This window comes from Hyla sarda, chromosome 3 (assembly GCF_029499605.1).
Source record: "Hyla sarda isolate aHylSar1 chromosome 3, aHylSar1.hap1, whole genome shotgun sequence".
Lineage (NCBI taxonomy): Eukaryota > Metazoa > Chordata > Amphibia > Anura > Hylidae > Hyla > Hyla sarda.
In genome coordinates, this window is record NC_079191.1 from 390,452,565 (window position 1) to 390,477,808 (window position 25,244).

Consider the following 25,244-nt stretch of genomic DNA (forward strand, 5'->3'; position numbering starts at 1 on the left):
CTTTAGGGGTTTTTTTCTTTTCGATTTTCTGGCTTTTTTTTTTACTGAAACATTAATACCCTGGAACTAATATAGTCTGTTTATATTATTTATTAATACAAACGAATAAAATGTATTATATTCCTAATATCCTACAAAACATACTTAATCTTTTGTACTTTTTTTTAGGATGTAGGCCCTGGTCAGCATTTTGAAGCCACACAAAGGCTTACAGAAAATACAGCTTGCTGGACGCCCAGGCAATAGAAACGGGGTTAAGAGTTACTGACCCAGAACGCTGTACTAAGCACATGATGTCTGCCAAGGAGCTGCTAGTTAGCAGGTTCACTCAAGCGGTTTGCGCCTTCCCTACAGAGCCTTTTTATTTGGGCCCTGTGGCTTGCAGAAATAGACAATGGCACAGACAGAACAACTGACATACTATGTTCCTTGTGTCGATTCCTAGGGAGCGCAGGAGCTTTTTGTTGCTGTGAGAGCCTCCCCACTGGTGCTTCAGTCCGTAGGCATTGTGGATATCCTGCAGCTCGGTCCATATGTCCAGCACTTCTGTGTGTAAGCTGTGGAAAATGAACATGTTAAAGAGCTTGTACTGTAGACTCAGCAGGACAACCGCACATCTGCTGTACCAAGCCTGAAACCTGTTACAATAGGGGAACACTTGCTTTTTCGCTCATTCATTACATACAGTAGAGGAAGTAAAAGACATGACTGCAAAATCACTGCAAAGAAAAAAAAATTTAAGTTATAAAAATATATTATATTGTGTGTATATGTATGTATAAGCATACCTTCCGGACAGCTGGAGAAATGGAGAGGGGGGAGAGGTGATGGAGTCGTCAAAGTAGAGAAGATTTATTGTGGGCTGAGAGAAGATATCAGTGGTGGAGGCTGGGGGCCGGGAAAGGGCATGGGAGTGCTGATTAAGTGAGAAGTGCAAGGAGGATGAGCAGCCTATAACTGCTGGGCCTTCAGGAGACTGGGAAAGCTGGGTGGCACGCATCGGGGCTGATACTAGCCATTTGCATGGTATCGGGGACTCGTTCAATGTCCTCGATACCAATTCAGATACCTGCTGCAGCGTTCCGCTGCTCCGTTCTGCTAATAGGGGGGAGGGGGGTTTGCTGTCTACAAGGGGTAGGGGGCTGCAGTCTACAGGGGGCTGCTTATAATGTCTGCAGGGGGGCTGCTGTCTACAGGGGGGCTGCTGCTAATATCTGCAACTATCTATACTACTAACAAGAGGCTTCTACCTACTATTAAAGGCAATCTTACTAACACTAGCTTGAATTTATAGGTGACCCGGTTTCTACCGCTGCTCACCCTGTGAATATCATCATGTGCAATCACTCCGGAGACATCGGTCTCGCCACCAATGCAAATTCCCTGTTCTGCCCAATGAAGAAGACAGAAATCTTGGCTCATACTAAAGCAGCCGCCTTCATTGCACACAACAAGGAACCCACATATCAGCACAGTAAGCAGCGCCAGAAACCGGGTCACCCCGGTGTCAGATTCCCTTTAAAATATAAGTACTCGGAATTGGTATCGGCGAGTACTAGAATTAAAGTATCGGTACTTGTACTCTGGTATTGGGACATATCTACAAACAATAATAATAATAATATACAACAGCATGGTTGCTAAAAAGCACTAAGAGCTCATGCACAAGGAGAATGTGAATATTAAGATGCTGAAGGGTGCCACGTGATGCCCTTAGTAGTGTTCCCCAACCTTTGGTTTTCCAACTGTTGCAAATCTACAACTTCCATCATGCGTGATAGAAGTTGTAGTTTTGTAACTTCTAGACAGCCTTAGGAAGAAGAACTGTGCCATATGGGCTTTTGAGAAAACCTCTTTAAAAGGAAACTTTTCATTAGTTTTATGCTGTTCAAACCACAGGCAGAATGAAACATTGACATACTCCCTCTATTTAAAGTTGGCCAAGAACAGGATCCAAGTCACTGGAGTGGTCCCTGGTGACTTTTCCCTGACCCACCATCACTAACTGATCAATCGATTTCTATACCCAAATATTTAGGTTTTGTTGCAGGGCACTTTTCAGCATACCTCTTAGTAGACTTGGACTTTGAGGTCTCCTCCTGCTGCTCTATGCATAGAAGAAGATCTAGAGGTGCAATCTTCTCATCTATTTCGGATACAGGAGGAGGAGGAAAACAGGCTTGTATAATCCGCTCTAGATGACTTAGTAATGGATTCTACAGGAAAAAGAAGAAAAAAAAATCATTTTGACATTTAAGTTAGGTGCAGAATACAGCAGAAAGTGTAATGTTACCTACTGTTTAGTGTCACTGACCGGCTATCACATTAAATATCTATTAAGAGGAATAACTCATGAAATTCATTCATAATTTTATTTCATAAAGACTGCTACTATATAATTTATATATATATTTTTCTACAATTTTTTACTCCATCTCCGTAGCACTAGTGATTAGGGGAACCCCTGAAATTTGATACAATCAGCTGCGTTTCTTGGCCTTAGACTATGTTCACATGGTGGAGTTTTCGCGCAGAATAATTCTGCCGAAATTAAAAGCCCATTTTGTTCAATTGAATTTCGCTGTCCCATTCACACAGTGGCATTTCTGCATTCCGCAAAATGTAAAAGACTGGTCTTTAAATGTGGCGGAATCCCATTGAACTCAACAGGGCTTTGATGATTTGAGCACACAGAAAAGACGCCGAAATTCTGCAATAATTCTGCGGCAAGCTATGCAGGAAACGGAATTTGAGTGTAACTGCAGATCTGCGGTCGTGTGAAAATAACTTCAGATTCCCTGGGACAGGTGCAGGGCACCCAGCTCATAAGGTATAAGGTGTTAAGTGGCACAAGTGTTATAGTATTATCACTTGTCTCCACGGGCCATACAATAGACAGTAATGCCTATTGCATCCCCGTTTACTGTACACAGATTTAGCCAGCACCAACTTATTAGTTGGCACACCAAACCTACAGTTCTTGCCCAAAAATAATAATACACCAATACTCCAGTTTAAGGTAAACCAATTTCTATCACTTTATTGGAAATAAATATACAGAACAGAAAACAAGCCATCCCACCCACCCCATTAAAAACATCTACACACTGGACATATTAAAAATAACATGGATGGGGGAACATCCCTATAAGTTATGTATACCCAATTAATAATAGTGGAGGGGTCAGTTAATGTAGAAATATACTAATGTATAGCAAGATAATAATGCAGTTACTCTATTACAACCTGCCCAAAATAGAAATAAATCAATTTAGAATGCACTCATAATCATAATATAACATCATATATATTATTATTTTTTTAAATAATATTTTGCAATAATAATATATATATATTTTTTAATAATTACTCAAAGGTGAGTCATACTGCACTCAGGCAGTCACTGGCCGCAGCGAAGTCCTGACTCGGCCGGCAATAGGATGACTGGCAGTGTGACATTTTTGGCCCCCGGCTGCAGGTAACTCACCAACCACCGGCAACCAGGAAGAGGATCGCAGCGGAGACCGGAATGGGTTACCGGAGGCACCCTAGGGGGCCAAGGAAGGCATGTATCTCTTTATTTTTTTTTACTGCTGGCAGTATGGAGGACAATTTTCCCATCCTGGAGTACTCCCTTTCAATAACACCTTTTCCCCCAAAAAAATCTAAGAAAAAAAAAAACAAAACAACAAAACTACAACCATTTCTGTGATTTCTACACTATCAAAAAGCTGGTGTGAAATTTTTGATGTAAACTGGAAAATATCATATAAAGAAGACAATATACGTGGAAACACCCACTTTAACATAACTGATGTGAACAGTGTAAACCGCGGCACAAAGCACTTTGAAAATGTGGCCGATACTTTTCGCGCCAAAATCTTGCATATATGTATACATTTGCATATATGAAACTTTTCATTATTATTATTATTTTTTTTTGGGAATATTATGTGATAAAAAAAGCTGCAATTTTTGGACTTTTTTTTTACGTTTACGCCGTTCACCGTATGGGATCATTAACATTATATTTTGATAGTTCGGACATTTACGCACATGGAGATACCAAATATGTTTTTTAATAAAATATGCAAAAGAAATGGAAGGCGCTCACCTAGCCTTAAATACCCAAAACTGAGCAAAACCCTTCTAAACACCTATACCCTAGGTGTTAATTAAATAATGTAAATTTAGGAAAAAAATGACTGTGCTCAAAGTTACATGGATATAATATCCCAAGTATGTGTTTATTAAAAATAACAATATAAAAATACATAAAATATATACAGTGACCCCCCGACTTATGATGGCCCCGACATATGATCATTTCAACATATGATGGCTTCTCAGAGCCCATCGTATGTTGAAGGCAGCATCGACATATGATGCTGCTGTGTGTAGGGGCCATCATACAAACAGCTATCTGAGAGCGCTGACAACTTCAGCAACTGACAGATAGTTGTTTAATGTGCCCCGTGTGCCCCGATCTGCATCCTGTTACTCACATGCTGTCCTGCTATCTCATACAGGCTTCCACTGTGAGCTCCATGTAAGCCCCGCCCCCCAGTGCAGCCATAGCCAATAGCCTGCAGCATCTTGCTGCAGGCATCCAATGAGCTGCTGGCTGCCCTCCCCTTCCTTTCCTATAGAGCTGTAGTCGGCAGGATGGTAATGGAGGACATTCTGTCCCCCCTGAAGGTATTTAAAGAACTGTACAGTACTGTATGCGATGTCACACATCACATACAATACATAGACACACTATACACCCCATACCTCAATGTTTCAGTGTGCCTCCAGCTGTTGCAAAACTATAACTCCCAGCATGCCCAGACAGTCAATGGCTGTACATGCATGCTGGGAGTTGTAGTTGTGCAACAGCTGGAGGCACCCTGGTTTGTTAAACACTCCCCATTCACTCCACATACAATGGTCATCCCAGAACCAATTAGCAGTTTCCCATAGAGATATGTATTCAACATACAATGGTTCCGAGGCCCCAGAACCAATTACCATTTTTACATAGACATATGTACTCGACATATGATGGTTTCAACATATGATGGTTCTCCTGGAACCAATTAATATCATATGTTGAGGGACCACTGTATAGCCATCTGAAAAGCCACAGGGCCCTTGTGCCTGACCTCTAGCTATATAAAAATAACGATTAAAACATGAAATAATGATACTAATAATGGGAAATAGGTAAAAGATATAGGGCCGAGGGAACTGCTGCTGAAATCAAGTGCAGAAGAATAAAAATCAAATATTAAAGTTAGTAGGGCATTGTGTCACTTGTAGTCCGCGCACATAAACGTTTTACACTTTCAGGTGATTATACATTCTAATGTCCTCGCAAGATGAATAGCGCTAATTCCAGCAAGAAATTTGGTAATGACTTTGCTCCGGCAATTGATAGTAATATTCAGCAATTTAGAAATAATGTTACAGAATATAGTGCGGCGGCGCTGTGCACCTCTCGCCTATCCCACCGATCACGGGAGACGGGAGTGTGGATCGATGCGGTGCGCTCCTGGAGTTGACAGCACAATTCGGATGTCACGGGCTGTGTAAGGTGTTTCTTGCCGGCACTCATCTTCTGCAGCAACGTGCAGGTACTGTCAGCTGTATGATCCTCGGAGACGTGTGGACCTCTGCTCTGCAGCAGGTATAAGTAGCCCCGCGTCCTCGTGTCTGAGTGCGAGGGGTGCTTGATTGACAGGGCACTATCTGTCCAAGGCACCTGTAGTAGTATGCTGGGCAGCAGCAGGCCTCACCGGGCAATGATGAAATACAAATATTATTCAGGCTGGACTAGTTTCAGGATCGCCATAGATCCTTTTTTTTTTTTTTTTCTCCATTACTATAGCTGCTGAAGAAAGGATCTATGGAGATCCTGAAACTAGTCCAGCCTGAATAATATTTGTATTTCAGCATTGCCCAGTGAGGTCTGCTGCTGCCCAGCATACTACTACAGGTGCCTTGGACAGCTATTTCTAACTTGCTGAATATTATTATCAAATGCCGCAGCAAAGTGCATTACCAAATTCCTTGCTGGAATTAGCGCTATTCATCTTGCGAGGACATTAGAATGTATAATCACCTGAAAGTGTAAAACATGTGCAGGGACTACAAGTGACACAATGCCCTACTAACTTTAACATTGGATTTTTATAATTCTTTACACTTGATTTCAGCAGCAGTTCCCTCGTCACTATATCCTTTACCTATTTCTCATTATTAGTGTCATTATTTCATGTTTTAATCGTTATTTTTATATAGCTAGAGGTCAGGCACAAGGGCCCTGTGGCTTTTCAGATGGCTAAATATTTTATGTATTTTTATATTGTTATTTTTAATAAACACATACTTGGGATATTATATCCATGTAACTTTGAGCACCGTCATTCTTTTCCTATGTTTATTAATTAATTTTTTAAAAACTTTCTGGGGGTAAAATGGGGAAAAAGTGACAATTTACATTTTTTGCGGGGGGACGGTTCTTTTCTACTTTTTTTTTAACGCTTTAATTGTACCCATGGGGACTCTATCTCAGACCAGAGCAGAAGACCCCAGGAACCTGACGAAGCAGTTAAGGGGACCAATGTCCGCCTTTATGGATAATCGGATCCCCATGGCAGCACCGCAGGCGATACGATCATCCATTTTAGTGACCGCAATGCCGCAATCTGTATTGATCACCGCATCTAAGGGGTTAATGGCACACATCTCCGCACGATCGCTGATGTGCACCATTACCGGTGGGTCCCTGGCTGCTATCTGCTGGGAGCAGCGGGGAGCTGCCGCACATGACATGAGCACCACTCCAGTGCTCACGGTCATGTACAGGACATAAATGTACGTCCTGGTGCGTTAAGTACCAAGGCACAAGGACGTACATTTATGTCATTTGTTGTTAAGGGGTTAAAGCGTGCCTGTCAGATCCTCCATTAAAAAAATAATGAAAAAAATTGTTATATGCTACTCAGTACCTTATCCTGATCATGTACATCTAATTTTTATGCGTCTACAACATATATTTCTCTCAGAACAATTTATGTACTTGCTAATCTTGCTCACTGTCTTTTCAAGGCTTTCAAAAAACAAAAAAAAGAGGGCGGGTCCATCTCTTCCTCTCACTGTGATGACTCCTCCCCCTACTTCAGTCTGCTCTGATTCACAGATTCAGGCGCAATTTGGCTGTCTGGACATGCTGGGAGTTGTAGTTTTGCAACATCTGGAGGACCACAGTTTGGAGACCACTGTGCAGTGGTCTCCAATCTGTGCTCTTCCAGATGTTGCAAAACTACAACTCTCAGCATGCCTAGACAGTCCAGGCATGCTGGGAGTTGTAGTTCTGCACCATCTGGCCCTGCAGATGTTGCCGAACTACAACTCCCAGCATGCCTAGGCAGTCTGGGCATGCTTGGAGTTGAAGTTTTGCAACATCTGGAGGTCCACAGTTTGGAGACTACTACACAGTGGTCCCCAATCTGTTCTCATCCAGTTGTTGCAAAACTACAACTCCAAGCATGCCCAGACTGCCTAGGCATGCTGGGAGTTGTTGTTTTGCCACAACTGGAGGCACACAGTCTGGGAAACATTATCTGTTTTCTAACTCAGTGTTTCCCAACCCGTGTGCCTCCAGCTGTTGCAAAACTATAACTCCCAGAATGCACTGACAGACCATGCATGCTGGGAGTTTTAGTTTAACAACAGCTGGGGGCACACGGGTTGGGAAACAAACTCAGTGTTTTGCAACCAGTGTGCCTCCAGCTGTTGCATAACTACAGTCCCAGCATGCACGGAAAGCCAAAGGGCATGCTGAAAGTTATAGTAGTGTGCCTCCAGCTGTTGCACAACTACAAGTCCCAGCATGCCCTTCTGCCACTGCATGCTGAGAATTGTAGTTTTGCAACAGCTGGAGGTTTGCCGGCTATGCGCTGACAAGTACTTGCCAGTGTATGGCCAGTATTTGTCGGCGCTTTCACATACCAACGCACAACCCGTGGTGTACCCAGGCCTCTTGTTGTTGCTCAGACTCTTTTTTTTTTTTTAGAAAAGGTGTACGTTAGACAACTTCTCACACTAAAGAAGAGCTGCACCTTATTCATCATTACGCTGCGCATTATTGATGAGTAAGGCGCACGCTAGTCAAAGTATAGACAAAAAAAATGGTGGAAATTTGATCTAAGAGACATTTCTCAGGAGACCATCCGCCACCTCATCAGGAGAATGCCCAGGCATTGTAGGGAGGTCATACGGGCACGTGGAGGCCACACACACTACTGAGCCTCATTGTGACTTGTTTTAAGGACATTACATAAAGTTGGATCAGCCTGTAGTGGGGTTTTCCACTGTGATTTTGAGTGTGACTCCATATCTAGACCTCCATGGGTTGATAGATTTGATTTGCATTGATAATTTGTGTGATTTTGTTGTCAGCACATTCAACTATGTAAAGACAAAAGTATTTCATACGACTAGTTCATTCATTCAGATCTAGGATGTGTTATCTTAGTGCTCAGCCCGACTAGGAGGAGGACTCCTGTCAGCAAAGTGATGGAAGTCCCGGCTCCTGTCTAGTATACAGCAGTGTGCTATGCATCACTGTCTACTATATGGCTTGAGGAGCCGAGTAGTGATGCTACCTTCTTACACTCCATGGGCCGGGCGCCCTGCATCCGACCCACAGAGTGATACCCTTAAGACAGTGAAAAACTGCCACAGGGTACAAAATTGCCTGTTTCCACACAACAACACTAGAAAATTGTGGGAAAAGGCTCTGGTAGTTTTTCTGGAATTTTTGCTGGTGAAAAAGTAAAAAATGTAAAACCTAGCCTTATAGAGCCTAGCCTAACTATCAACTAAGTTGCACAGTTTAACGCCTTAAGGACTGAGCCCTTTTTTGCAATTCTGACCACTGTCACTTTATGCATTAATAACTCTGGGATGCTTTTACCGATTATTCTGATTCCGAGAATGTTTTTTCGTGATATATTCTACTTTATGATAGTGGTAAATTTTCATCGTTACTTGCATCATTTCTTTGTGAATTTTGCATTTTTCGAACTTTGAAACTCTCTGCTTGTACGGAAAATGGATATTGCAAATAAATTATATATTGATTCACAAATACAATATGTCTACGTTATGTTTGCATCATAAAGTTGACATGTTTTTACTTTTGGAAGACATCAGAGGGCTTCAAAGTCCATCAGCAATTTTCCACAAAATTTTCAAAATCGGAATTTTTCAGGGACCAGTTCAGTTTTGAAGTGGATTTGAGGGGTCTTCTTATTAGAAATACCCCATAAATGACCGCATTATAAAAACTGCACCCCCCAAAGTATTCAAAATGACATTCAGAAAGTGTGTTAACCCTTTAGGTGTTTCACAGGAATAGCAGCAAGGTAAAGGAGAAAATTCAAAATTTTCATTCTTTACACTCGCATGTTCTTGTAGACCCAGTTTTTGAAATTTTACAAGAGGTAAAAGGAGAAAAAGCCCCCCAAAATTTGTAACCCAATTTCTCTCGAGTAAGTAAATGCCTCATATGTGGATGTCAAGTGCTCTGTGGGTGCACTACAAGGCTCAGAAGGGAAGGAGCGACAATGAGATTTTGGAGAGCGAGTTTTCCTGAAATGGTTTTTGGGGGTCATGTCACATTTAGGAAGCCCCTATAGTGCCAGAACAGCAGAAAACCCCCCACATGGCATACTATTTTGGAAACAACACCCCCCCCCCCCCAAGGAACGTAACAAGGGGACCGCTGAGCCTTTACACCCCACAGGTGTTGGACAACTTTTCGTTAAAGTCGGATGTGTAAATGAATTTTTTTTTTCACTAAAATGCTGGTTTTCCTCCAAATTTTACATTTTTACAAGGGCTTATAGGAGAAAATGCCCCCTGAGTATGGAAATACCCCATGTGTGGACGTCAAGTGCTCTGCTGACGCACTACAATGCTCAGAAGAGAAGACGTCACATTTGGCTTTTGGAAAGCAAATTTTGCTGAAATTGTTTTTGGGGGGCATGTCGCATTTAGGAAGCCCCTATGGTGCCAGAACAGCAAAAAAAAAAAAAACACATGGAACGTGAAAATGGAAAATTAGATTTTTTTTTCACTAGAATGCTGATACTACCCCAAATTTTTCATTTTCACAAGGGGTAATTGGAGAAAAAGCCTCCCAAAATTTGTAACCCCATTTCTTCTGAGTATGGAAATACCCCATATGTGGATATAAAGTGCTCTGCAGGCGAACTACAATGCTCAGAAGAGGAAGAGTGCCATTGAGCGTTTGGGGAGAGAATTTGGTTGGAATAGAAGTGGGAGGCCATGTGTATTTACAAAGCCCCCCCGTGGTGCCAGAACAGTGGACCCCCCCACATGTGACCCCCATTTTGGAAACTACACCCCTCACAGAATTTAATAAGGGGTGCAGTGAACAATTACACCCCACTGGCGTTTGACAGATCTTTGGAACAGTGGTCCGTGAAAATGAACAGACACCTGTGAGGTGTAAATGCTCACTGCACCCCTTATTACATGAGGGGTGTAGTTTCCAAAATGGGGTCAGATGTGGGGGGGGGGGTCCACTGTTCTGGCACTATGGGGGCTTTGAAAACACACATGGCCTTCAATTTCAGACACCTTCTCTTGCCAAAAGCCCAATGGCGCTCCTTCTCTTCTGAGCATTGTAGTGCACCCACAGAGCACTTTACATCCACATATGGGGTATTTTCTTACTCAGAAGAAATGGGTTACAAATTTTGGGGGGGCTATTTTCCTCTTCTCCCTTGTGAAAATGAAAAATGTAGGGTAACACCAGCATTTTAGTGAAATTTTTTTTTTTTTTCACATCCAGCTTTAACGAAAATTTGTTAAACACCTGTGGGGTGTTAAGGCTCACTATACCCCTTGTTACATTCCGTGAGGGGTGTAGTTTCCAAAATGGGGTCACATGTGGGTATTTATTGTTTTGCGTTTATGTAAGAACTGCTGTAAAATCAGACACCCCTGTGCAAATCACCAATTTAGACCTCAAATGTACATAGTGCGCTCTCACTTCTGAGCCTTGTTGTGCACCCACAGAGCACTTTACGCCCACATATGGGGTATTTCCGTACTCAGGATAAATTGCGTTACAAATATATATTTTTTTCTAACACCGTGTTAGTGGAAAATTCTTTATTTTTTTTTTTTTTTACACTAACATGCTGGTGTAGACCCAAACTTTACCTTTACATTAGGGGTAAAAGGAGAAAAAGCCCACCAAAATTTGTAACCCAATTTATCCCGAGTACGGAAATACCCCATATGTGGCCCTAAACTGTTTCCTTGAAATACGCCAGGGCTACAAAGTGAGAGAGTGCCATGCACTTTTGAGGACTAAATTGGGGATTTAAATCCGCCAGAAAAATACCCTACGGCAGTGTTTTCCAAACAGGGTGTCTCCAGCTGTTGCAAAACTCCCAGCATGCCTTGACAGTCAGTGGCTGTCCGGCAATACTGTGAGTTGTTGTTTTTCAACAGCTGGAGGATCCATTTTGGAAACAGTGCGGTACAAGATACATTTTTTTTTTTTTTGGGGGTGGGTGGGGGGGACTGTGTAGGGGTATGTAGTGTTTTACTTTTTATTTTGTGTAGTGTTTTTAGGATACATTCACACGGGCGGAGGTTTACATCGAGTTTCTTTGCTGGGAGTTTGAGCTGGGGTGGAAAATTTGCCGCATCTCAAACTTGCAGCAGAACTCGCTGTTAACCCACCCGTGTGAATGTACCAACAGCTGGCAAACCTCCAGCTGTTGCAAAACTACAACTCCAAGCATGCACTGACAGACCATGCATGCTGGGAGTTGTGGTTATGCAACAGCTTGAGGCACATTGGTTGCGAAACACAGAGTTTGTTACTTAACTCAGTGAATCACAACCAGTGTGCCTCCAGCTGTTGCAAAACTAGAACTCCCAGCATGTACTCAGTGTATGCTGGGAGTTGTATTTTTGCAACAGCTGGAGGCACACTGGCTGCAAAACACTGAGTTAGGTAACAAACTCTGTTTCACAACCAATGTGTCTTTAGCTGTTGCAAAACTGCAACAATCAGCATGCATTGACAGCCGAAGGACATGCTGAGAGTTGTAGTTTTGCAACAGCTGGAAGCACACTGCTACACGCCCAGCAAACCCTTTGGTAGTCTGTGCATGCTGGGAGTTTTAGTTATGCAACAGTTGGCTGCCCACTTTTTCATAGAAAAAAATAAGTGCCTCCAGTTGTTGCATAACTACAACCCTCAGCATGCACAGACTACCAAAGGGCATGCTGGGAGTTGTAGTTGGAACTCCAGCAGTTGCAAAACTACAACTCCCAGCATGCCCTTTGGCTTTTGCATGCCGAGAGTTGTTGCTAAGCAACAGCAGGAAGTGAAGAGGCCTTACTTCCTGCCGTATCCTGCCCCGGGATGCCGCCACTGCTGCAGCCGATCCTGCTGCTCCTGTCGCCGCCATCGCACCAGAGGGGACCCCCGCCGGACCAGGGCAAGGTAGGAGACCCCCTCCGGTGCCGATCTCCGCTCCGATCGGCGTCTCCAGCAGGTCTGACTGATCGGTTGTTCCGACCGATCAATCACGTGATCGCAAGGTGGCACCTGTGCCACCTCACTCCTGCAGAGTAAGGGTGAATGGGGTTGTCTTGGACAGCCCCATTCCCCCTTTTTTTCTGGGTCACCAGAGACCCGATTGACCCGGAATAACCGCAAATCACACATCTGAATTGTCGCGTGATTTGTGGCGATGGACGATATGGGGGGACCTCAAGTCCTCCCTGGGCGATATGCTGGGATGCCTGCTGAACGATATCAGCAGGCATCCCGGTCCGGTCCCTGCCCAGTGAGCGGCAGGGACCAGAAGAACGCAGGGCGTATCCATACACCCTGAGTCCTTAAGGACTCGGAAACGGGGGCGTATGCATACGCCCTGCGTCCTTAAGGGGTTAATCTATTTTTCCTTACATTATCAGCCTGTTTCAGGAAAACTGCAACGCTGGATTGCATTCACTCAGTTTTCATCCAAGACAAGGGCAGGGGCGTTTCCCTTAAAGCGATGATGCGCCGCACTGTAACACTCTGCTTGAAAGAATAAATGCCAAATAAATTACATTGAGTCACATATATAATATGTATACTTTATGGTGGCATTCTAAAGTAGACAAGTTATTACTTTTTGAAGACATTACAAGGCTGAGCGAGAGAGCAGAGAGCAACAATCTTCCATGAAAATTTAAAATTCTGAATTTTTCAGGGACCAGTTCAGTTTGAAGTGAATTTGAGGGTCTTTCATGTTAGAAATTCCCCATAAATTACCCCATTATATAAACTGCACCCCTTAAAGTATCTGAAATGACATTCAGAAAGTTTGTTGACCCTTAGGGCATTTACATTTTATGGGGCGGCGTAGGTAATGGGGAGGTTGTCACAGGCGATCAAGAGAAGGCGGAGCTACTGAATGGGTTCTTTAGTTCTGTATACACTATGGAAGAAGGAGCTGACATTGGCCAGGTCAGTGCTGGTAACACATCATGTAATGTACTGAACTGGCTTAATGTAGAGATGGTACAAGGTAAGTTAAGTGATATAAATGTAAGCAAATCCCCAGGACCGGATGGACTACACCCAAGAGTTCTTAGAGAGGTAAGTTCAGTAATATCTGTACTCCTGTTCATGATATTTAGAGATTCTCTGGTGTCTGGTATTGTGCCAAGGGACTGGCGCAAGGCGAATGTGGTGCCAATCTTCAAAAAGGGCTCTAGGTCTTCCCCAGGAAACTATAGACCGGTAAGTTTAACGTGCATTGTGGGTAAATTGTTTGAAGGACTTATAAGGGATTACATACAGGAATACATAGGGGATAATTGTATTATAAGTGATAGCCAGCATGGGTTTACTAAGGATAGAAGTTGTCAAACCAATCTAATTTGCTTTTATGAAGAGGTGAGTAGAAGCCTTGACAGAGGAATGGCTGTGGATATAGTGTTTCTGGATTTTGCTAAAGCGTTTGATACTGTCCCTCACAGACGTCTGACAGGTAAGTTAAGGTCTTTGGGTTTGGGTTTGGAAATTTTAGTTTGTAACTGGATTGAACACTGGCTCATGGATCGTACCCAGAGAGTGGTGGTCAATGATTCGTACTCCGATTGGTCCCCGGTTATTAGTGGTGTACCCCAAGGTTCAGTACTGGGACCGCTGTTTAATTTATTTATCAATGATATAGAGGATGGTATTAACAGCTCTGTTTCTATCTTTGCAGATGACACCAAGCTTTGTAGCACGGTACAGTCTATAGAGGATGTGCATAAGTTACAAGATGACTTGGATAGACTAAGTGTCTGGGCATCCACTTGGCAAATGAGGTTCAATGTGGATAAATGTAAAGTTATGCATCTGGGTACTAATAACCTGCATGCATCGTATGTCTTAGGGGGGATTAAACTGGCAGAGTCACTGGTAGAGAAGGATCTGGGTGTACTTGTAGATCACAGACTACAGAATAGCATGCAATGTCAGGCTGCTGCTTCCAAAGCCGGCAGGATATTGTCATGTATAAAAAGAGGCATGGACTCAAGGGACAGGGACATAATACTCCCCCTTTATAAAGCATTGGTACGGCCTCACCTGGAATATGCTGTTCAGTTTTGGGCACCTGTCCATAAAAGGGACACTGCGGAGTTGGAAAGGGTGCAGAGACGCGCGACTAAACTAATATGGGGCATGGAACATCTTAGCTATGAGGAGCGATTAAAGGAGTTACAATTGTTTAGTCTTGAGAAGAGACGTTTAAGGGGGGATATGATAAACGTATATAAGTATATTAATGGCCCATACAAAAAATATGGAGAAAAACTGTTCCAGGTTAAACCCCCCCAAAGGACGAGGGGGCACTCCCTCCGTCTGGAGAAGAAAAAGTTTAGTCTCAAGGGGCGACACGCCTTCTTTACCATGAGAACTGTGAACTTATGGAACAGTCTACCTCAGGAACTGGTCACAGCTGGAACAATTTACAGCTTTAAAACAGGATTAGATACATTCCTGGAACAAAATAACATTAATGCTTATGAAGAAATATAAAATCTCATCCCTTCCCCAATATCGCGCCACACCCCTACCCCTTAATTCCCTGGTTGAACTTGATGGACATATGTCTTTTTTCGACCGTACTAACTATGTAACTATGTAAGTGTGCATTTGTAAATCTACTATTTTCACATTATTTCAGGGTGTAGTGTACTGCTTTTTACTTTTACTGTAATAAAAGTTTTTTCTGTGGTGCAGGGTTATTTTTGGGAGGCGTTTGCGGTCCGTGCCACCAGCGACTGTTCTGCACTGTGTGGCCGGACTGCAAACTCCAACAACTGAAAAAAAGGGGAACAATTAAAAATAAAAAAACATCTTAACAGGACGCAGACAACTTCATTTTTACATCTTTTGTTTTATTCTCCTCCCATTCTAAAAGGCAGAACTTTATTTCCCCCCCCATCTACAGACCAATATGAGGGCTTTTTCTTAGCAAGACCAATTGTACTTTGTTATGACACTTTTCATTTTACCATAAAATGTACCAAGGCATAGTGATGTACATGTATGCCACGTGTACTCTAAGGGTGCGTTCACACTACGGAATCTCCGGGAGAGGAGATTCCGCCTGGCGGCCACCGCCATGTATTCTTCTGCGCTAGGGCCGCGGGGCACTGAGCCGTCACCATTGACTGCTATGCAGTGATCGCGGAATCCGCTCAAAGAAATAACATGTTCTTTCTTGGCGCGGAACAATTTCAGCGGCGGAATTGTCCGCCGCAGAAATTCCGCAGTGTGAACGGGTCTCGCGGAGACCCATTCACACTAATGTTAAGTTCACACCGTGGATTTCCGCTCACGGAGTTCCGCAAGAATTCCGTAGTGTGAACGCACCCTAAGAGTTAATGTAAGGCCGGGATCACACCACGTTTTTGCAATCTAATTCCCGTATCAGGTTTTTGATAAACGGATTCCTCAAAACCTGACTAAGCTGTATCAAAGCATGGGTACAAATTTTTATCCGTATACGGTTTGAAAAATGATGTCTGAGTTTTAAGAAAAAAAAAAACGGATACGTTCTTAACTTTTAACTTGATTATGAATAAAGTTTCACTTGTTTGATTGAAATTCCCCCAAAAAAAACAGTGCAAAGTCAAAAACTGGATGGTGAAAACTGGATGGAACCGTTTGCACATACGGTTCTGTAGAGTTCCCATTGAATCCCAAGTAAAGAAAACTGATAGGTTTCGATACGGTTTTTAACCTGGACAAAAACCGTGGACGGCTATGGTTTTGTGTACAGGGAAAAAACTGACAGAACCGTACAGGATGCAAAACGGACACAACAGGATGCATAGTTTGGCATACGGTTTTCAACGGAGAGTCAATGCATACTGTTTTCAAATTGAAAAAGTATACGGTAACTGTATTGCAAAAACGTGATGTGAACCCAGCCTAGGTAAATTACAATTATGCTTGTTTTGGTATGCACTTTAAATAGACAGAAAGTTTAACAATGTCAGTGCCCATTTAAGCCACCGTGCTATAGCAATATTCATAGTACAATTTTATTGGTACAAGAGTAGATGGATAAACAGATGGCTGGAAAGATAAGTGTGAAGATTCATAACTATAAGGATTCTGGGATGTGCTCTAGCCCAGCGCTTCTCAATCTGTGAGACGCCCCCTAGTTGTTGGTGAGGTGCAGCTGGGGAGGCAGTTTTCATAAAGGTGGTTATAAGCTGCAAAGCACTTTCCCTGTCTGCAACAATCTCTGGTTTAGTAACTTTATTGGCTCATTTTATACTTCTTTTACTGTTAGACTTTAGGAGGTAAATGAGAGTTGGACTGAGGAATATTCTTCATTTCTACATGGATGTCCACCACAGATGCTGAGGCTCAGGTATAACTTCGGCTCTAGAATAATATTTGGACTGACTGATCAGAACTTTCCACTACACATTGGGGGAGATTTATCAACACCTGTTGCCATGGCAAACCAATCAAATTGCTTCTGAAAATAAAAAGTGATCTGATTGGTTGCTCTGGACAACTGCCCCACTGATCCTCTGCACAGGTTTGGATAAATCTCCCCCATTATATTTCTGTTTAATCTGGAAAAGTTCTCTGTCCATTCATGGTATTGGAGATATTGTGCAGCTGGAAGGAAGCAACATGGCCACCAGGCTGTGGTGATGTCACATTCTAAATGACATCACAAAGAACCAGAAGCAATGAAACCCCTGCGCACAGACATTTCAGCACCTTTGGAGTCTTTACTTAGCGGTGAAGACTTCAATTCACTTAGGAAGGGCGAGCTAAATCATATATTTGGCGTTTACTTCCTGCTTTGTGTTTTTTTATTTTCATTTTATTTACTTTATTACATCCGGGCTAAAACCACCTGAGTCTAGAGAGGGAGGACCTACCTCCATCCCGGGACCCATGGGTTCCCGGGAGGTGCGCGGCATGAATGCCGGCAATATCGCATGGCTGCAGCGTCCAGAAAATGCGGGTAAGTAATATTATTAATAGACCATTTTAGCTTATGTTTTATATTAATATTTAAAAAAAAATGTAATTTTCTTAATTCTTCATATATTTGTTCTCATTTAGGCCAGACTATTCGCCGGGAACGGCTAAGATCTGATCAGCGTAGAAGGGCGGAGAGGATGCAGGCCAGGGCTGATCTTCAGCGGGGAAGACCATTGGGAGGAAGGGAGAGAGGCCGCCCCCAAGCGAGACCACCACCAGCTGAGGGCAACCATGAGCGAGAGTGGCCCCCCCAGATACCAGCCGACAGGCCCAGCAGGAGGGAGACCATTCAAAACCTGCCCAGACGTCCATCAAGACCTGAGGAGATGTGTGCCATCTGTCTGGCAGAGTATGAAGAGGGAGAAGTGGTCACTGTCATTCCATGCGAGCACCAGTTCCATCACCCGTGCATCGCTCAGTGGCTACTAACAAAATCCCACTGCCCCCTGTGCCGAGAACGCTGTTTCCCTCGTAGGAGATAAGCAAAAAATAAATTAATTAACAACTTAATTACTGAAGTAGTTCTTTAAGACAAGTATTCATGTGTATGTGGAGATTTGTAGAGAATGCAGTTGGCCGACAGCTATCAGAAATGTACCACCAGCTTAGGCCTGTGTCAGGGAAGAGGTAAAATAGAACCTTTATGGGGGTACAGGCCTTGGGAGGGAGATTCCTATGATAATGCTGTGTGTACTGGTTGTACTAGCCTCCTCTGACCAGCACCATAGAAGCAATTACCGTATTTATCGGCGTATAACAAGCACTTTTTAGGCTAAAATTTTTAGCCTAAAGTCTACCTGCGTGTTATACGCCGATAAGCCGCTGCAGTTCAATGATTTAAAGCGGGCGCTTTAAATCAATGAACTGCAGCGGCTTTGCAGGTGCAGAGACAGCCAGCGCTGCCGGCTTCTCTGCCCCTGCCTGCCCTTGGGTCTAGAGCCCTGCTGCCGGCCCTTCTCTCCCCCTGGCTATCGGCGCCGCTGCCCGTTCTCTCCCCCTGACTATCGGTGCCGGCGCCCCATTGCCGGTGCCAATAGCCAGGGGGCGAGAAGTGGTGCCGGCAATGGGGCAGCGGCGCCGACAGACCGGGGGAGAGAAGGGGCAGCGGCATCCATTGCCGGCGCCGCTGCCCCGTTGCCTCCCCCCATCCCCGGTTGCATAATTACCTGTTGCCGGGGTCGGATCCGCGCTGCTTCATGCCTCCGGTGTGCGTCCCCTGCGTCGTTGCTATGCGCTGCACGGCACATGACATCAGTGCGCCGCGCAGTGCATAGCAACGACGCAGGGGACGCACACCAGAGGCCTGAAGCAGCGCGGACCCGACCCCGGCAACAGGTAATTACACACACTGTAAAAGTTCACACACTGCAAAATTTGCTAATGTATTTTTATTGCACGGATTGTAATTTTTTGATCTCGCTGAAGATTTTCGTCCAAAAATCAGCACATAAAATACTTAGCCAAATGTTTCGATATGTGAATCCAGCCTAAGAGATGCGCTAGCAATAACCACATGGCAAAACTGCAGTAATTTTGCCATTCTGAAACACATGTGGTTTTCAAACGCATTTTGAGTTTCAAACACAACAGAACTGCAAAAAAAAAACTATAGGAACACAGACTAAGTAAACACGACAGATAAGGTTTGATAAAGAAACTGGCAGCCTGAAGGTGCCAACACACCATCAATACTATCAGCTGAACAGTTATCTCACTCAACACCAAGTCCCGCCCCCCCCCCCCCCCCCACACACACACACACGAACATTCAGCTTGGTCAACCATTCATTTGTTCTAAAGAGAGGTAGAGGGTAAGCTCCTGCCAGACAGTTTGGTAGTTGTTAAAGTGGTACTCCACTGCCCCCAAACGCTTCGAGTGGGTCGTGGGGGTCATGATGTCACGCCATGCCTCCTCAATGCAAGTCTATGGGAGGGGGTGTGGACGCCACACCCCCTCCCATGGACTTGAATTGAGGGGGCGTGGTGTTACGAGGGGCGTGGCTATGACCCCCACAACCCACACCCAGCGTTCTAAAAAAAATGACGGCTGCTACACAGATCACAGGGGTCCCAGCTGCGGGACCCCACGATCTGACATCTTATCCCTTATGCTTTGGTTAGGGGATAAGATGTCTAGGGGCAGAGTACCCCTAAATCTAACAAGCCCAATGCTTCTTTCTCTCCATATCATCTAACAGGGAAGAGTCGGCAGGGACTGTGGACCCCTGTCAATTGTTAGGTCAACAGCTATTTAAAGTGTATGGGCACCTTAAGGGTAGGGTCACAATTAGGGATCGACCGATATTGTTTTTTTAGGGCCGATACCGATAATCTGTGGAGGTTAGGGCCGATAGCCGATAACTTATACCGGAATATCGGTATAAGTTATCGGCTATTTACCCCCCCCCCCATCCCAACGACTGCAGATCATTGATTTAAAGCGGGCGCTTTAAATCAATGAACTGCAGCGGCTTTTGCGGTGCCATAGACCGCCGCCGCCACCACGCGCTTCTCTCCCCCTGCCTGTCCGGGGGTCCTGAGTCCTATCACCATGCCCCCCCCCCCGCACCGCCCCGGCCCCATTGCCTACCCCATCGCCGGTTTTGTGATTACCTGTTCCCGGGGCCCGGAGTCCACACTAAATCTGGCTCCGGTGGCGTCCTCCTGAGCTGTCACTGTGCGCACTGACGGTGACGTCGCGTCACTCATCATTGCGCACAGCGTAACGCAGGACGCAGCAGGAGCCAGAAGTAGCGTTGACCCCGGGCCGATGCGGTTGGGGGTGCGACGCGGTGCGGGGGGCGGTACATTATCGGCAAGGTAATTGCCGATACCGATAATGCCCAAATCGTGATTATCGGCAGATAATATCCGCCAAACAGATAATCAGTCGATCCCTAGTCACAATGAGCAGATACGCAGCATATGTGACACTGCGAGAAATCTGCAAAGTATCGGGAAATAAGCTGCGTATGCGCTACGAGCTGAGACACAGGGCTTTCCCCACCGCAGTCCTGTGTCGGCAATAAGGTTCATGAACTCCTGTGTAGTATTTATGTGCGGTGATATCGATGTAAGGAAACAATTTATACCACTAACCATTACCTGAACGGCAACTGGCAAAACAGAGTGTTTCAGGTTAAGTCACGAGACAACTTTCTTCTTCTCTCTTATTGGAAGTCTGGGTGTTGGAGGCAAGCATGGCGCATGCTGGCTCCACTACCGAAAAGAGACTTTAGGGCATTTACATTTTATGGGGCGGTGTCGACCAACCTGTAAGTGTGCATTTGTAAATCTACTATTTTCACATTATTTCAGGGTGTACTGTACTGCTTTTTACTTTTACTATGATAAAAACGTTTTTTGTTGGGGTGCAGGGTTATTTTTGGGAGAAGTTTGCGGTCTGTGCCACCAGCGACTGTTCTGCTCTGTGTGGCCGGGCTACCATTTAAAAAAATAAATAAATAAATAAATAAATTCATGAATAAATAAAACATCTTCCAAAAAGTGCTGATCAGAAATGATTCACTGATCAGCAATCAGGGCAATCTGCACAGGGGGTACAGTCCATCCAAATAGCACAGACGAATTGCTGGTGGCACAGACCACCTACACTAGGGGCAGGAAGCAGCAAGTACAGACAGCAGGTCACTTAGACCAGTGGTCTCTAACCTACGGCTCTCCAGATGTTCTAAAACTACAACTCCCAGGCATGCATGGGCATGCAGAAGCGCAGTTGAAAAGTTGATTTTTTATGATCCAGGATCCATTGGGGGACACAGAGACCATGGGTATATCTTGCTGCCTCTAGGAGGCTGAAACTAGGCCTACAAAAGAAAGCCGGCCATTCCTGGCAGGATATACCCCGCCTACTGACCCTGAGTGTTAGGATCTATTGCTCCCTGTGATCAGTCAACTCCAGCCGTGTTGATGAGCAGACAGATATAATGTACATGTATCTATACAGGTGGATGTTCTCTTACAAGCAGAGAAACAGCTCCGCAGAAGAAAATCATACCCCAAAATAGATTACAGCCCATTTATATGGCAACACTCTAAGTGTAAGCTTATTGGCTAAGGAAACCCCGGTGGATAATGGTGTATAACTATTACCAATCACAGGGTTCCTTTACACTTTCTTCCTTATCATAGAAAAAGCTTGTTATCCAACAAAAACCTCATTATTTACTAAGGTCATTTGGATATTTTTCTACCTTCGGGGTGCTGACCAGGACTAGGACAATGGTTAATTTTAACTAGATAAAACCGGCCAACACCATCCACCGAGTTAGAATGAATATATATATAAATATATATATATATACACACACACACACACACACACACACACACACACAGAACATAGATATCAAAATATAATTTTACCAACACTTAGCTAATCAGTTTAGTCCTAAAGCAGTAGGACAGGACTGACCAGAGAAAGAAACCAGCAGGGGTTCAAGGGAACCAGACAAAAAAAAGGGAGCCCAAACAACCCTTCGGACAGAAAACCGAACCATAGGAACCAAGCACAATGGGTGGGTACTGTGTCCCGGGGTGGGAAAATACACGGAACTCAGAATCAGGCAGAAGACTGAGCCACTGCCGCCTGCAACACCTTGCGACCCAAACTGGCATCAGCTGACGCAAATGTGTGCACTTTGTAGAATTTAGTGAAAGTGTGTAAGGACGACCAGGTGGCGACCTTACAGACTTGCAGAGCCGAAGCCCTATTGCTGAGCGCCCAAGAAGCCCCAAAGGAACACGTGGAATGTGCAGTCACCCAAAAATGTGGAACCTTCCCTTTACGACAGTATGATTCCGAGATGGCAGCACAGATCCACCGCAAAATGGTCGCCTTGAAAGCCGGAAGTCCCTTGCAACTACCCTCCTGAAGCACAAAAAAAAAGGAGTCCCCCCTGCCGAAGGAAGGAGGTGACGGAAAGACAGATCCGGACAGCCTGGGCAACGTCCAGACTATGCAAGAAATGCTCCTTAGCATTGGATGGAGTCGGACAAAATGAAGGAAGAACAATCTCCTCGTTCATGTGAAAGGGGGAAACCACCTTGGGCAAGAAGGGAGGAGGCCGAAAAATCACCTTGTCCTGATGAAGGATCAAAAGGGGGGAGACACAGGAAAGAGCCGCCGGGTCCGAGACCCTCCTAATTGAGGTAATCGCGATGAGAAAGGCGACCTTCCAAGAAAGGATGCGAAGAGAGGTGTCCCGGAGATGTTCAAACTGAGCCTCCTTCAAAGCGCCAAGCACCAGGTTGAGATCCCAAGGAGGAGTGGGAGACCTGAAAGGCGGCGCCGCATGGGACACGCCCTGTAGAAAGGTGCAGACGTGAGAATTGGAAGCCAACTGCTGCTGAAACAGAATTGAAAGGGCCGACACTTGACCCTTAAGAGAGCTGAGTGTCAAGCGCTGATCCAAACCGGATTGTAAAAAGGCCAGAAGGCGCGGAAAGGAAAAACAAATCGGGAAAACGGACTGAGCCTCACACCACCGGATATAAGCCCACGAGGTGCGGTGGTTAATTCTAGCGGAGGAAGGCTTCCGAGCCCAAAGCATGGTGCGAACCACCACGAAATTAAAACCCCGAGCTCTCAGAACCGTCATGCCGTCAAAAGCAGCAACAGTAAACTAGGGTGGCAGAGAGGACCCTGGGAGGGCAGATCGGGGCGAAGTGGAAGATGCAGCGGTTCACCCGCGATCAGCTGAATTATGTCAGCGAACCACACGTGCCTGGGCCAGTCTGCAGCCACTAGAATCGCGGGAACACCCTCCGCCTTGAGTTTCCACAGAACCCTGGGCAGGAGAGGCAGAAAGAGATAAGGGGATGACCAGTGCGTCCACTGCCAGAACCAGAGGGTCTCGCGACTTCGCTACAAAGCAAGGAACCTTCCTGTTGTGGAGAGAAGTGAAGAGATCCACGTTCGGGGTCCCCCAGAGAGCGCAGATCTGCGCAAAGACCTCTGGATAGAGAGACCAGTCCCCAGATCCGCGGAAGGGTGTCTGAGAAAGTCTGCTTCCAAATTCTCCACACCCAGAATGTGGATTGCGGAGAGAGCGGGAACTCAAGTCTCGGCCCAGAGCAAAATCTTGGAGACCTCCTCCATCACCGAGCAACTGCAAGAGCCACCCTGGCGATTGATATAAGCCACAGCCGTGGCATTGTCTGAATGGGCACGGACCGGCCGACCCTGTAAGAGGATCTCCTAGTGGAGACAAAGAAGGATGGCTCGGAGCTCCAGAAGATTGATGGGAAGGTGACCCGTAAGGTCCAGAAACACCCCCCCTGGAGACTCGCATCGGTCGTGACGACCTGCCAGTGGAGAGGAAGAAAAGAGCACCCCTGGAGAAGGAGGGGAGAATAGAGCCATCACAGAAAAGACCACCGAACAGAGGGGCAGAAGAATCTGGCAATCCAGAGTCGATGGGGATTCGTCCCACCTGGCCAAAATGGCCAGCTGGAGAGGACAACAGCGAAACTGGGAGAAGCGGACCGCCTCCATGGCCACCACTATCTGGCCCAGAACCTCCATGCAGAAGCGAATCGGAACCAGAGAGAGGCGACTGACACTCTTCTTCATAGATCGCCGCTTGTCCAATGGAAGACGAACAAAGGCGGCTGCCGTGTCGAAAAGGAGACACAGAAATACCAGAGACTGGGAGGGAGACAGGTTGGACTTTTCCCGGTTGATCACTCAACCGAAGGCGGACAGAGTCTGTACCGCGAGATGAAGGCTCTTCAAGTTTTGGGACCAGGACGGGGCTTTGATTAAAAGGTCATCCAGGTAAGGGAGAACCAAGATCCTCCAGGCCCGAAGGATGGCAATCACCACAGCCATGGGTAGTGAAGCGGAGGAAACGCTGATGGGCAGTGAAAATAGGGATGTACAGATAGGCATCCCAGATGTCAACAGACTAAAGAAACTCAGGCTGGTCCATGGAAGCCACCACAGAGCGGAGGGACTCCATGCGAAAATGACGGAGCCGCAAATGGCGGTTTAGTAACTTGAGCTCCAGAATGGGATGGACAGAGCCCTCCTTCTTGGGGACGATGAAGATATTTGAGTAGAAAAAATGCTTCCCTGGCGGAACTGGCACAATCACTTCCTGAGCGAGGAGTGTACTTAAAGCGACCTGAAAGGCCGCCGGATCGAGGACGGAATCGGAAGAAACGATCCCTGGGGAGAGAAGCAAACTATCCGATAACCATCTGATATGAAGTCCCGTACCCAGGAGTCCTGAACCTGAGCTAGCCAAACTTCCCGGAAAAGAGGCAGAAGATGACAGTCTTACGGTTATCAGACTTGGCCGCGAACCCACCAGAACGGTTGTCTGACTTCCAGGAAGGAAATGCCTTGAAGGAAGGGGCTTTCCGAGATTGGGAGTGCGCCTGCTTGGGAAGACGACCCGATGTAAAAGGACCGAAAGGGCCAAAAGGAAGCCACCTTCTGACGAGTATTGGAGCGTCTGTTTGTTCTGCGGCAGCAGAGAACTTTTACCCCCAGTAGCTTTGGAAATAATTTCATTTAGTCATTTCCCAAAGAGCCAGGAAACAGAGAAAGGTAACTCTGTTAGAGATTTCTTCTAAGCAGCATCTGCATCTCACGCCACATGGAGCAAAGAAT

At 45.3% G+C, this 25,244-nt stretch overlaps 2 protein-coding genes across 5 annotated transcripts in view; one reads left to right on the top strand and one right to left on the bottom strand.

Moving 5' to 3' along the window:
* The window catches only part of AFTPH (aftiphilin), a 174,014-nt gene that overhangs the window by 29,623 nt on the left and 119,147 nt on the right, over positions 1 to 25,244 (bottom strand). For all 4 annotated transcript variants that reach the window (XM_056567961.1, XM_056567963.1, XM_056567962.1 and 1 more), the window contains exons 3-4: positions 2,068 to 2,216; positions 422 to 557 (exon numbers count right to left, since the gene is read on the bottom strand). In XM_056567961.1, the coding sequence (XP_056423936.1) occupies positions 422 to 557; positions 2,068 to 2,216 (285 nt within the window). The remainder of the gene's footprint in view (positions 1 to 421; positions 558 to 2,067; positions 2,217 to 25,244) is intronic.
* Positions 17,289 to 18,172, top strand: LOC130362868 (uncharacterized). Its single transcript, XM_056567966.1, has 2 exons — positions 17,289 to 17,585; positions 17,687 to 18,172. The coding sequence occupies exons 1-2, from the start codon at positions 17,516 to 17,518 to the stop codon at positions 18,085 to 18,087; spliced, it is 471 nt and encodes a 156-aa protein (XP_056423941.1). The 5' UTR covers positions 17,289 to 17,515; the 3' UTR covers positions 18,088 to 18,172.

Coding starts and splice junctions, on each gene's coding strand:
- LOC130362868 (XM_056567966.1), top strand. CDS start 17,516: ATGGGTTCCCGGGAGGTGCGCGGCATGAATGCCGGCAATATCGCATGG. Junction 17,586..17,686: donor GCAGCGTCCAGAAAATGCGG/GTAAGTAATATT, acceptor GTTCTCATTTAG/GCCAGACTATTCGCCGGGAA.